This window comes from Papio anubis, chromosome 6 (assembly GCF_008728515.1).
Source record: "Papio anubis isolate 15944 chromosome 6, Panubis1.0, whole genome shotgun sequence".
Taxonomy (NCBI): domain Eukaryota; kingdom Metazoa; phylum Chordata; class Mammalia; order Primates; family Cercopithecidae; genus Papio; species Papio anubis.
This window is the reverse complement of record NC_044981.1, coordinates 78,255,755-78,270,671: the sequence shown is the minus strand read 5'-3', so window position 1 is coordinate 78,270,671 and position 14,917 is coordinate 78,255,755. Positions and strand designations below refer to the sequence as shown.

Below are 14,917 nucleotides of genomic sequence, written 5' to 3'. Positions count from 1 at the left end.
AAAGAAAACGAGGAATAATAAGCAAAGAGACCTGTTGACCTGAGTGGAATAAATTGGGGGGAAAATAATAATAGTTTAGTTTTAGTTTATTAAGAGTTGAGGTCACTGACAGAGCCAGGGTCACAGTACTTCAGGAATTATTCAAAGCCATATTAAAGCCTTTTTCTTATTTTTTTTTCTTAAGTGTGCTGAGAAGAAGTCAATAGAGCTTTTTAGCAAGAGAGTAACATTATTTAATATATTAAAAAGATTACACTGGTACTATGTGGAGAACAGGGTAGAAGAGGATAAGAACAGATGGTGGATGAATGTTAGGTCAGTGATGAAGCCCAAGCTAGAGATGATGCTTAGACTGCATGCTGTCAGTGAAGGTTCAGGGAAGTAGATGTATTTGAGACATATATCAGAATAGTAGCTAACATGTATTAAGAACTTACTATAAGTTGCCCATTGCATTTTACGTATATGAAGTCTTTCAATTCCATTAACCACCCTATGAAGTTGATAATCTTATTTCTGTTGTGCAAGTGAGGACACAAACACAAACAGGTGAGGACAAAGGCCAACGATAACAGAGCTAGTTTGACTCTACCATCTCTTCTCTTAACCACCATGAGACATAACTCTGAACAACAGACTATGTACACCAGAGGTGGGAAAACGTGGGTGGAGAAAACAAGGTAACAAGTGTGGCTCTCGGATCTGAGGGTTGTATAAATGGATAGATGGTGATACCATTTATTGAGCTTTAATATAGTACATTGCAGGAAGGTCAGGTTAATAGGAGAAGAGGAAAGTTTAGTTTTAAACAGGTTGAACTTTAGTTGCCTTTCAAGATCTATATGGAGATGTCAAGTAAGCAGGAGTTTAAAGCTGCTGCCAGCACTGGAAATGTCCAGTTGGGAGTCAGCATATAGAAGATAAAACAGTTGTTACCACGGGCAGGAGGAAATGGGAAATGTCACATGAACAAATCTAGAGATCTAATGTACAACATGAAGACTATAATTAATAATATTTTATTTGGGATTTTTACTAAATGAATAGATTTTAACTGCTCCTGTCACATACACAAAAAATAGATAATTATGTAAGATGATGGCTACATTAATTTATCTATAGTAATTGTTTCATTATCTGTAGGTATCTCACATCATGTTGTGTATCTTAAATGTACACAGTAAAATTTAAAATAAAAAATAAATCATGGGTACGGCTAAGTTTGCCTAACGAGAGATTACCAAGTGAAAATATAAGAAGGTGCTGCACTAAATGAGCCCTAAGAAACTCTGTGTGGAGTTTGGGTAAAGGAGGAAAGACTGGTAAAGGACACTGAGAAAGAGTAACTGAACAGAAAAATGTGGTACAATGAAAGCCAAAGGAAAAGACTGTTTTAAGCGGAGAAGAGTCAATGATGTTGAAAGTTGCTGAGAGATCAAGGTATCCTATCTTTTTCTCAGGCCAGTTTTCAAGCTTAAAAAGGTAGAATGTACTATAGTCTCAACAACTTTGAAGGAAAACTTTTAATAAATGGTATCTAACAATAAAAAACAAAAAGACATTAAAGACTGTTCTACATTTTTCTGAATCACTTAACTCAAATATTAAGATTGATATTTGAGGCCAGGCGTGGTGGCTCACGCCTGTAATCCCAGCACTTTGGGAGGCCAAGGCGGGCAGATCACGAGGTCAGGAGATCGAGACCATCCTGGCTAACACGTTGAAACCCTGTCTCTACTAAAAATACAAAAAAATTAGCCAGGCGTGGCAGCGTGCGCCTGTAGTCCCAGCTGCTGGCGAGGCTGAGGCAGGAGAATGGCGTGAACCCGGGAGGCGGAGCTTGCAGTGAGCCAAGATCCTGCCACTGCACTCCAGCCTGGGTGACAGAGCAAGACTCCGTCTCAAACAAAACAAAACAAAGAGTGATATCTGAAAACTTCTAATCATTAAGGAATTTTCAATTTTGTAGTTTTTAGTGAGAAAGTATAAAATAGTTTAACATTTTCTTTATATTATTTGTGTATATATAGAGAGAATAAAATTATTCTTACCTATATAAAAAAAGATCTTTGGCAAGTCGCTTAGGTCCAATTATTTTGAAGATAATTTCATATGTTTCAAGTGCCTTCCGATGAACTCCACCTGGTAATGCTGGATGTAGACATTGAGCTAGGCGTTTGCCTATGGTCAGCTTTTTGGGTACTACTTGGTACTTTGCATTATTCTGTAAAACCTTGAAGAAAGCATTTTAATGTAGTTGAGAACGCATTCATTTTACTTCCATTTTCTAGCATAGTATTATAAAAAATGTTAATTGTAGATCTTTGTGTTTTGTTAGCTACATTTGCCTACATACACCATATTTAAAGTTAAAACTGAGGAAATGTTACAAACTTTATTAATTTGTTTAAAAAATAAACTCGTTACCTGTTAACAGAATAACATTTTTAATGAAAAATGATATTTTCCAAAACAAATTTATGGAGAAGAGAGGCATTTTAGATTTTTTGGGGTAAATTTTTAATATTTGATGTGAGAAGACAGCTGGAACATGGAATGTTACAGCCTTCAACCTATTTTTACTACTTTGAAATAAAGTCTAGCCTCACAATAGATATTTACAGTTACTTGGAAGAGGTATAACCATTGTCCCAGTATATCAAATTATAGTAAGTAATTCTAATGTTTATAAGAAAATCTACATGAGATTATCATTGCCCATTTGTTTTTATAAACTGATTTTTCTAGCTGGACAAAGCAACTTTTGCTTTATTTATTTCAACCATAACATTTCCTTAGAAATAATGGTCAGGGCAGAATTTCTGTACACAGATCCTATCTTATCAACCACTCAAAGGAGATTAGTTATGTAAAGAAGATTTTATAATAAATGTAATCCTTTAGTTTGAACCTAGAATTCAGTATTATAATCAAGTTTTGATAGAACGTCACAAAGTGAAGACTCAGAATGAATAGACTATATTAGAACTGGAATTTAGAAGAAATATACAAAGACTTATTTTACAGAGGAATAAACAGGTTGAAATATTAGGTTGGTGCAAAAGTAACTGGATTTTTTTTGCCATAATATATGAAATGACCAAAGGCAGTATAAGAGTGTGTGTGTGTGTATATATATGTGTGTGTGTGTGTGTATATATGTATGTATGTATACATAGGAGTATATATATGTATATATGAGTATATATATGTATATATGAGTATATATGTATATATAAGAGTATATATACACACACACACACATAATCCTTGTCTTGTTCCATCACAGTTTTGGCTAAGTTTCATCGACAACTTGGGTATTCTTCTTTGAGTTATCTAGATACCATGAAATCTATTTTCATGAATATTGATTAATCTAAAAATTATGTACCTAGTTAGGCAAATTAATTTCCATCATTTTTGACTTGCCTTTAAAAAGAGTTCCCAGTATATCTTCAGAAACAGACTCTTCAGAACCCTTTAGAAAAAAAAGAACTTAACTACCTTTAAGCAAACTTGTACTTTTAGATGAAATTTCTTGTGGATGTTGTAAAGAAATAAAGAATTATTCAAACTTCAAATGATAAATGTTAGAAGTTCTAACATGTCAAACAGAAGCTTCTGCATCAAATTTTAAGACAAAACCTTGACATACTGAAAATGATTATTTTTCTTTTTATGATATCAAAGTGATTATCTGTCATATCAGGTTGAAAACTAGCATCCTGGTGTGGTACTGTGAGTGAGAGTGTGTCTAGGTTTTCATCCATGGTTCCTGGCTCATAACTCCCACAGCCCTTATTATAATATTGGGGAACTTTGGGCCTCAGAAGCAGGCCTCAAAAAACAATTTCTCTCTTTTTCCTGCCCTCTGCTCATCTTTTTCTCCCTAAGGCAGGAATCTTTCTCTACCTTTCTATCTCAGAGCTGGCTGTAACAAAATTCTCTGGACTACTTGGTCTCTTTGTAGGTCAAAGACCTCCATTTCAGAAGGGGTCCTGCCCCATACCCAGAAGGAACGAATGCTGTACAGAGAGGCCAAGAAAAATCTGACAGACGGGTCTTGCTGGGTTCCTCCACTTTGTCTGTTAGTATTAGATCAAATCTTTTATGTCCTAACACATTTCTACACAGCTGTTCATGCTTCAATCATGCCTATCCAATGAAGTCTCAAAAGGCCCAAAAGGATGATTAGAGAGCGTCCAGGCCAGCTGAACACATGTGGAGGTTCCTGGAGGGTGGCGCTCCTGGAGAAGGCATGAAGGTTCTACATCCCTTCACCCAGACCTCACCCAATGCATCTCTTCACTTGTATCCTTTGTAATGTCTTTTATAATGAACCAGTACCTTAAGTTCTGTGAGTCACTCTAGCAAATTACACCTAAAGAAAGAATTGTGGAACTTTATAGCCAGTTGATCAGAAGCACAGGTAAAACAAACTGGGGCTTGTGATTGGCATCAAAAGAGGGGAACAGTCTTATGAGGCTCAGCCCTCAACCTGTGGGATCTGATACTATCTCCAGGTAGATAGTGTCCAAATTGAACTGCAGCACATCCAGTTGGTATCCACTGTAGAACTGCTTGCTTGCTGGTAAGGGAGAAATAATCACTTGTTTTAGGGTTATAGAAGTCTTCTGCATTGATTGTTGTGGTGTGAAAGCAGAGGAAAAACAATATGTATTCTTTTCCCCACACATTTTAGTATGTATTTTAAGACAAATTTCTTTCCTAATTTGTATGTTAAGCTATTTGATAGGCTAGGTGTGGTGGCTAATGCCTGTAATTCCAGCACTTTGGGAGGTTGAGGTGGGAAGATCACTTGAGGCCAAGAGTTCAAGACCACCTTCGTCAACATAGCGAGATCCTGTCTCTAAAAAAACAAAAATAATAACTAGCCAGGCATGGTGGCATGCCTGCAGTCCCACCTACTCAGAAGGCTGAGGTGGGAGGATCCCTTGAGCCCAGGAGTCTGCAATGAGCTATGATCATGCCACTGGACTTCAGCCTGGGTGAAAGAGTAAAACCTTGTCTCAAATAAAATAAAAAATAGGTTTTGGAAGACCACTCCTTTCCTATCTAAGCCCTTTAATATTTAGAAGCACTCTCATTCAATAACAATTAAAAAAAAAAAAAAAAAAAAAAAAAAAAAAAAAACCTTAACTATGGGTATGTGGTGAAAAAAATTAATGTTAAAAAAATAAAAAGGTCAAAATGAAGAGCCAGAAGTTGATCAAAGATGCCACAACAATAACGGAATAAAAACCAGACATGTCAAGAAGAATTACTCAAGGACAAGCTGCAAGGCATAAGCAACTGCTTGTATATAATTGCCTTTGTAAGAAGTACCGAATTATAACTATAGCTTGCCAGGATAGAAAATGTTTCCTTCTGCTATATACCATTTGGAAAGAACACAGGAATTACTGCTTTCCATTTGTAGGAAATTCATTTTGCTGCCAGGAATTCCAGCACCATATCTGATGCTCCATTATGGAAATTTACTAGCCCTCATAGCATATTTGCTTCCTTTTCTTTTGTTTTTATAGCTAATAATCATGGCGATAACTACATATTTTTCAAGCACTGTTATTTCTTTGAATTAAAACTTCCAAAGCCTTAACAATATGCTTGACTACACAGGCATGCAACTCATGAAGAAAAACAGCACTACCAATAGTAATCTAAGGTTCATTTATGTTTTTGCATTCTTACTTCAAGATTTAGAGAAATCTAACAAGTACAAACACAGGTTTCTAATTTTTACTCCTTTTATGAAATGGATAATACAGACATACCTTATTAAGTTTTCCAAGTGCTGATATCAAATCTGCCCATTCACTGGAGTATTCAAAATTCTTTAGTGCTTTGTCAATTGCGGCTACATAGTTTCTGTATTTGGAGTCACTCAATAACTCCAGCTCTTCTGTGTTCATCCTCCCACAACTTCCCACTAGAGACCAGTTCCAAACTCATGTAAAGTCATTACCTACAAAAGAGTTTGCAGGAGGAACCAAGGTTACAAAGTATTAAAATGGGTACATATGATCTTACTACAAAGGTAATGACTAACTTGAAAATGTTTCTTACTGTTAGCAGTGGTTGAAACTCTCCTCAGCTAGTGTTCAGGGTCATGGAAGTATTCAAAGACAGCCTAAAAGATAACTACTTGTGTGTTCTTTCCTAGGAATTGGAAAAACGACTGTGAAAATTTAGTCAGTAAAATTTTCTTATACTTATTTCAATTTAGAAAATTTTATTATACTTCAATTTAGAAATCATGCTATTTCTCTGTCATATTTGTTTATGTAACATTTCTGATATATATGGGTGTGTGTGTATATACAAATATGTATACACATATATGTACATATATATACACCATATATGCTCCTCTACTTTGTTTTGATCCTAAAATACACTAAGTCTGGTTAGATTGGAAGAATCAAGAACACAGGGGAAGAAAAAAAAAATGACTCGGAGATCATTTTATTAAGTAGTAAGTGAGCATCTAATATGAAGGCTCATTAGCTGTTAGAATGAGACTTGACTTTAGACTTTACTTCGAATAAAACTGACAAGAACATGTGGTGGTTTAAAGTATGTCCACAGCTGAGTACAGTGGCTCACACCTGTAATCCCAGCTACTTGGGAAGCTGGAGGATGGAGTATGGCCTAAGGTCAAGGTTTCAAGACCAGCACTGGCAACACAGTGAGATCCTGTCTCTAAAAAAAAATAAAAATAAAAATTAGCCAGGCAGGGTGACACCTGTAGTCCCAGCTACTCAGGAGGCTGAAGTGAGAAGACAGCTTGAGCCCAAGACATCAAGGCTGCAACGAAATATGACTGGGTGACAGAGCAAGATTCTGTCTCTATTAAAGTGAAAAAAACAAATTTACAAATTCTTTGATATTTCTTTGAAAAAGTGGTGCCTAATCCCCCAGCACCTTAGGGTCAACTTTGTGACTCATTTCTAATGAAAAGAATAGGGTAGAAGAGACAATGTGTAACGGCCAACAGGTTACAAAAGCACTTTGGTTTCCTCTTTACTCTCTTATCATTAGTTCTGCGGAGAAGCTAGCTGCCTCATCATGAAGACACTTTCAAGGAGCCCTATGGAGAAGGCAGGTCTCGTGACAAGGAGCTAAAGCTTTCTGTACAGCCATGTGATTGAGCCATCTTAGAAGCAGATCCTCCATCCTCAGCCAAGCCTTAATTTGACTGTGGCCCCAAATGGCATCCTGACTATAACTTCATGAGCAACCCAAAGCCACGATTACATAAGCTACGTCTCTCAAATTCAAGACCCACAGAAGATTTTGTTATAGGCCACTGAGTTTAGCGGTAATTTTTTATACAGCAATAGATAATCTAGGGTAATAGGAAGAATTTAATTAAGGTTCTACTTAAAAACCAGTGTGGCTCCCCTTTAATTTTTCTGGTATCCCAACTGACTTCTAACTAACTCGGTACCTTTCTTTAGAGCTGGGTGCATGGACCTACAGGAAGGTCTAAGAGTGGGCCTTAGGGGATGCTAACACAATTCAACCAAGGTAAGAACAGTCTTTCCAACAAGTAGTTTGGGATAACTGAATATCCCATGTGCAAAAGAACAAAGTTGACTCCTTCACATCTACACAAAAGTTACTTTAAAATAGATCAGAGATCTAAATGTAACAGCTAGAGCTATAAAACACTCAGAAAAAAATGTAGGATTAAATCTTTGTGACCTGTGGCTAGGCAAAGTCTTCTTAGAAATGAAACTGACAGCCAGGCACGGTGGCTCACGCCTATAATCCTAGCACTCTGGGAGGCCGAGGCAGGCGGATTGCTTGAGGTCAGGAGTTCAAGACCAGGCTGGCCAACATGGTGAAACCTCGTCTCTACTAAAAATACAAAAATCAGCCAGTTGTGGTGGCTCAAGCCTGTAATCTCAGCTACTCGGGAGGCTGAGGCAGGCCTATCACTTGAACCCAGGAGTCCGAGGCTGCAGTGAGCAAGACCACGCCACTGCACCCCAGCCTGGGCAAAAGAGTGAGATTCCATCTCAAAAAAATAAAATAAATAAAATAAAATAGAAAACCAAAAACACGAGCAACAAAAGAAAAAAAGAAGTAAAACTTTCATGTTGCAAAGAACATCAAGAAAGTGAAAAGACAACTGACAGAATGGGAGAAAACAAATCCTCCATACATCTGATGAGACTTTAGATAATAAAAAAACTCTTCAAAGTCAATAATAAAGAGACAAATAATTCAAAAGTAGGCAACAGGTGTGAATGGACATTTCTAAAAGGAAAATGTACAAATGGTCTATAAGTACATAAAATGACACTCCACATAATTAGGTAAACAAATCAAAACCACAAGAATATTTCACGCCTACTAGGATGGTTATAATAAAAAAGATAGACGATAATAAGTGTGGTATGTAGAAACTGGAACCCTCATACACTGCTGGAGGAACATAAATTGATATGGCTCCTTTGGAAAACAGTCTAGTAATAGTTCTCCAAGGTTCAACATAGAATTACTGTAAGCCAGAAATTCCACTCCTAGGTATGGTGGAGACACAAGAGAAATGAAAATACATGTCCACTCAAAAACTTGTGTGAATGCTCATAGAAGCATTATTCATAATAGCCAAAAGAAGAAATAACCCAAATATTCATCAACTGACACACAAATAACTAAAATACAATGGAATATTATTTGGTCATAAAAAAGAATGAAATAGTGATACAAGCTATAACACACATGAACCTTGAAAACATTATAAATGAAAGAAGCCACTGACATAAGACCACATAGTATATGAGTCCATTTATACGAAATGTCAAGAATAGAAAAATCTATAGAGACAAAGTAAATTAGTGGTTGATTAGAGTAGGGGGAGAAGAAGAAAAGAGGAATTGGTGTGAAATGGAGAATGAACTCAAAATGAATATAGGGTTTCTTTTTGGGATGACAAAAATGTTTTAAAATTGATTGTAGTGATGGCTTCACAACTCTGAATATATTGAATACCATCATATTATATATATATATATGTGAGTGTATACATATACACACACACACACACACACATATATATATAGTTTGTTTTTGAGACGGAGTCTCACTCTGTCACCCAGGCTGGAGTGCTGGAGTGCAGTGGCGCCATCTTGGCTCACTACAACCTCCGCCTCTTGGACTCAAGCAGTTCTCCTATCTCAGCCTCCCGAGTAACTGGGATTACAGGCGCCTGGCACCATGCACCGGCTAACTTTGTATTTTTAGTATAGACGGTGTTTCACCATGCTGGCCAGGTTGGTCTCGAACTCCTGACCTTGTGATCCGCCTGCGTTGGCCTCCCAAAGAGCTGACATTACAGGTGTGAGCCACCATGCCCAGCCCATATTATATACTTTAAACAGGTGAACTGCATACTCAAAATACATGAATCACCTTAAATTACATGTAAAATTTACATGTCTTACATTTTACTGGGGAGAGTCTACTTCTTTCATAATGTTCTCAAACAATAGTTTTTTTAACAAAAAGGTTAAAAACTACTAGAGAATATAGCTAATGAGTAAAATCTGTTTGTATTGAAAAAAGCTAGAAATCTTTTGATTTATAAAATCAAAATTTCCTTGGTTAAGGTTGTGCCAAAGAGAGGCAATACGAGTTTCCCAATTCTCTACTTCAATTATTTTATCCACAAAAACGAAAACAAGTCCCAAATCCTATCTTTGGAGAGAGTAATCACCTTAAATGTGATTTCATTTGACATGAAATGATTTTGCTTCAGCATATCATGTGCCAAGCACTATGTTTAGGTGCTGACTAGAGAGAACATCCCTGACCTCATGATACTTTCATTCCCAATTGGGACGGTGAGAGTAGTGAACAAAATAAGATAGTTAATCTATTTTTCTCTTTAAAACTGGATATTTGATGCTAAGGGACTTAAAATAATATAAAGTTTATGTGGGGGGAAAAAACACAGTCATACAATACTTCTTCCTCACCCCCATCCACATTTTTGCTGTCTGTGGGGTTTCAGTTAACCTCAGTCAACCACAGTCTGGAAATATTACATGAAAAATTCCAGAAATAAACAATCATAAGTTTTAAATTGCATAGCATTCTGAGTAACATGACAAAACCTCTCACAGAACAAAGTGAATCCTCCCTTTGTACAGCATATCCACGCTACAGATGACAACTGCCCATTAATCACTTAGTAGCTGTGTGGGTTATAGACTGTTGTGGTAGCACAGTGCTTGTGCCCTTATTTTACTTAATAATAGCTGTAAAGCACAAGAGTACTATGCCTAATTTGTAAATTAAACTTTATCATTCGTATATATGTATAGAAAAAAACCCCCAGAATTTACAGAGTTTGGTACTATCTGCAGTTTCAATCATCCATTGGGGGGGGTCTTAGAACATATCCCCGGTGAATATGGTGGGGGGTGGGAGGCACACTACTGTCCCTTCATGCTTTGGACTAAGAGCAGCAAATCAAACATAAAGCAGTATTGTGAAGTACTCTGAAGAACTCACAATAAATAGGAACTTAAATATGTGAATCAAAATAATCTTAACCTTGCACATCAAATTAATTTTTGTTTTATATAAGGATTTGCTATGCAATTTTCCTACCAGGAAAGTTCTTTGAGAGCAGGAACTATGTTTTATACATGTCTCTATGCTGGACAACACATAACTTACAATAGTGAGGCTACAGTTGGACTCATGATCAATGTGTTTAAACATAATAAAAACTGGTAATAAATTTTAAAAGATACAAGCTATTTCATTATCAACCCATGGTTTCTAAAACTTTTAAATACTAGATTTAATCATAAACACACAAACACAGCATACACACAAAGCAGTATCTGCAGGTATGTTAGATACAAAAGACCAGCACATTAAACAAGTAAAGCCATAAACTTTGATAGCTAATTAAACAGTTAAATACTAACAGTAACATATATGGAATGAAGGTTATAGTGAACACAACCTAAAACATTTCTAGTTCTGTTTCTCAGAAATCAGAAGGATAGCAAAACCAGATTAAACTCAGGGAAAATATCAACTTGACTGGATTTTCTGAAAGCACATAAAATTCGTATAAAATAACCAAATTCCAATCAATGAATGAAAGAATGTACTTGTGGTAGATGGAATAAAACACATGCATACATTTTATCAGCAGGAACATTTTTTTTCTTTCCTTAGCAAGATTTCCAGAATAAGATATAAAATAGCATTCATTTTGAAGATATATGATACTCAGTGAATGAGGAAGATTAACCTGCAAAGCAATTTAGTAGTAATTTCTATTAATGAAAATAGGGGTTGTTTATCAGCCTAATAATATAATTTTTAAGCAATATTATCTTAACATACACATCCTTCAGATAATCTTTTCTTATTTGCTATAAAAAAGCCAATTAATAATGACCAGCTAAGTTTGTAAGGTTTATGACTCTTGTATGCATCTACAGCTAAAAAGTTTGTTCAGGTAATTAATTTGAACTTTCTTACATTTTTTTTTTTTAGGCAATAAATTCCTAAATATTTAAGTATGATTAAAAAGAGTTCATATAGCTTAAGACACACAAAAACACAGAATATTAAAAGCAAAATCTTAAATTACTGAAAAATGAGAAGGGACATTTTGCAGAAGTTTCATCAGCAGAGCTGCAGTATTACTTTTCATGTGAAAAGATGGTTGATAGGGTTTGGCTGTGTCCTACCCAAATCTCATCTTGAATTCCCACGTGCTGTGGGGAGGGACCTGGTGGGAGGTAACTGGATCATAGGGGCAGGTCTTTCCCATGGTGTTCTCATGGTGGTGGGTGAGATCTGATGGTATTATAAGGAGGAGTTCTCCTGCACAAGCTTTTTTTTTTTTTTGCCTGCCGCCATCCATGTAAGATGTGACTTGCTCCTCCTTGCCTTCCACGATGATTGTGAGGCTTCCCCAGTCATGTGGAACTGTAAGTCCGATTAAACCTCTTTCTTCTGTAAATTGCCCAGTCTCAGGTATGTCTTTATCAGCAGCGTGAAAACTAATACAATAGTCAAATCCTAGGACTAAAAATTTAGTTGTAATTCCCCAACGACTTTAATGCAAGTAAAATTACTCATTATATGTCACAAGAGAAGTGTAAAGATACACCATCTTAAGCCTTTCATCCAATATACACATACAAATTGCAGTTCTCAGGTATTCACCCCCATATTTTATTTTATAATGGCTTAGGTCAATACTTCTCAAAGTATCTGTAGTGAAAGATCAGTATTTCCACCCAACCCATCACTGACCAATACTTTTCTAAAATATAAAATCATGTGCTTTAGTTGTTGCAGTAATATTAAATTGTTATAAAAGTTTCTAAATGTTTACTTTTATCTCTGTGCTTATTTCATCATGTCTCTTAACAAAGTTTGTGAATATCACACTTTAAACACCACTGGCTTAGATCATAATGCAAATATAACGTATCCCCATGGTGTATCAAACTTTGTACCATGCCTCTTCTTCAGAATAAATACAAAATAAATACACATACTCAATAAAGCAGTGTTTCACAGAAACCCCAGGCAATGAAAAGACAGGCAGTAGAGGGTAGGGCCTCCAAGAACAGGAGTTAAAGTCAAGATGGCCTAAATCCAAATCCTAGCTCTAATACTTAGCAGTTGTATGACCTTGGGCAACATGCTTAATTTTGTCAAACCAGTTTTCCTTATCCATTAAAGAAGATGAAAATACTTATACTTGAATGGTTGTCAAAATTAAATAAGTAACATACTAAAGTTATCAGAGTGCCTGGCACATAGAAAATGCTCAAGAAACAGTTGTCATCATTATTTCCTATGAAATCAAAACAACACTAGGAAGCAAGTACGTTAATTATGAGGGGTAGTAAGTAATAATTAAGCATCAGATGTGGCTCTGAATTTCTTGGCAGCAAACTGGAAAACTGAGGACTCACTAACCTATCTTGAATTGTCCTGTGAATATAAGTTAAAATGTAGAATTACTGCCAAACATGTTTTACGGCTTTGTGAAACTGTATATATTTAATACACGTATTTGATGAGTTTTGACTAGTGCATGCACCCACCCATAAACCATCACCACAATCAAGATTCTTCACTACAGTTAAGATACAGAACATTTCTATCATCTTAAACTTTATATCAAAACATTTACATCATCTCTGTCAAATGAGCTGTTTTGTTTGAAATTAACTCCCTCCTCTCAATAACTTGCTACTTTCCAGGAAATACAATAACAAACTATTTAATATAACCAGAAAACTTAAAAAAATAAAAATAAAACTTCTAGTTTGTTTAAAGTGATGCAAGTAAATCAAAGTTGCATTTGTAATCTTTCTTTTAGGGGCTGTTAATCATAGTTTCTCTGACTTGATCTTTAGTCCACTGGACAATTATTTGCAAATACTTTCAAAGTTACAACTCAGATAAATTGGACCTGAATTGTCATGAAACATAATTTAGTGTCATGTTTTGTTTCACAAATATAACATATATCAAATATAAAAATAAAGCAAAAAAGCTGTTTATGAAAAAAGATAAAAGCCGTAGATTTCTCTGGGCAAGTTATGCCCTGTGACAATTGGTAGGTAGTACAGATTTGTTTTTACACTTCATAGCGTAAAAAGCTAAAATTTAAATAAGAAAAGAAATATTGCATCATACCATCTCAATTTTTAAAGTTCATTTTAAATGGCGATAAAAAGTGAGTAGACCTCACTTCAGAATAACACCACAAAGATACTTTGGCTAGTTTTCTTATCATTAGCTGCATTTTCCCTTTCTCTTCTTCCTTTGCCACGAAAGGCAGGGGGAGGGCTGAAAGAGAAAGATTCACTATTACTCAATTCTAAAGAGGTATCTGGGGACTAAGTGTTTCTAGCACATTCCAAGAATATAAATTAATGAATTATTGTAAGCACCACGCAATGGGGCAAAAAACCCTGCTGTTGATTATGGAAGAGAACATCGGGGAAAAAAAGCTATAAGTAGATGCTCTTTCCAAACTTTTCTAACTAATGAAAAATTACCATTCAGTAATTGTTATCATCTAATAGATGTAACATTAATAATCTATTTCATTTTGGTCAACAGTTCTAGGTTCCAATGTTGGCACTGTCACTAAATAATCTTCAGCAATCATTTATTTAGTCAATTCATAAAGCCAGTCATTCCAGAAAGCTGGAAACTTCCCTTGAGTATTAAAAATATGTATTGAGGCCGGGCATGGTGGCTTACACCTGTAATCCCAGCACTTTGGGAGGGTGAGGCGGGCAGACCATGAGGTCAGGAGATCAAGACCATCCTGGCCAACATGGTGAAACCCTGTCTCTACTAAAAATAAAAAAAATTAGCTGGGTGTGGTGGTTCATGTCTGTAATCCCAGTTACTGGGGAAGCTGAGGTAGGAGAATCACTTGAACCATGGAGTTGGAGGTTGCAGTGAGCTGAGACCACACCACTGCACTCCAGCCTGGGGACAGAGTGAGACTCCATCTCAAGAAAAAAAAAAAAAAAAAAAAAAAAAAAAAAGGATGGAAGACAACACTTACTAAGTATTTTACGAACAGGTTATTGTCACTCATTATAAACCTGACGCTCTGTACTTCCCTAATCTGATCCAATCTCCCATGCTCTTACTGTTGTCTCAACTTTCAAATGGTATACACTCTAGGAAACTTCAGATATGTGCTCAACAGATCATTAGCCTTTCCTCTGCACATCCTGTCACCTTCTAGTCTTAATTATGTCATTCCTTTGCTTAAAACCCATCAATAGTTTTCCTCAAAGCTTGTCCTGTCACCTTCTAGTCTTAATTATTCTCTGAGGACAAGACCTCTTCTAACCTTACAGTGTACTTA

At 36.0% G+C, this 14,917-nt stretch overlaps 1 protein-coding gene across 14 annotated transcripts in view; it reads right to left on the bottom strand.

The window, feature by feature from the left end:
• Nucleotides 1-14,917, bottom strand: part of DOP1A (DOP1 leucine zipper like protein A) — a 105,640-nt gene that overhangs the window by 66,637 nt on the left and 24,086 nt on the right. For 10 of the 14 annotated variants that reach the window (XR_002521636.2, XM_021937525.2, XM_021937532.2 and 7 more), the window contains exons 2-3: nt 5,796-5,986; nt 2,052-2,233 (exon numbers count right to left, since the gene is read on the bottom strand). Coding sequence is in view for 13 of the 14 variants with exons in the window: in XM_021937525.2 (XP_021793217.1) it covers nt 2,052-2,233; nt 5,796-5,933 (320 nt within the window). In the remaining variant the exon portion in view is untranslated. Of the gene's footprint in view, nt 1-2,051; nt 2,234-5,795; nt 5,987-6,087; nt 6,183-14,917 lie in introns of those variants that run through there. The other 4 variants (XM_021937526.2, XM_021937529.2, XM_021937527.2 and 1 more) reach the window with 2 other exon arrangements.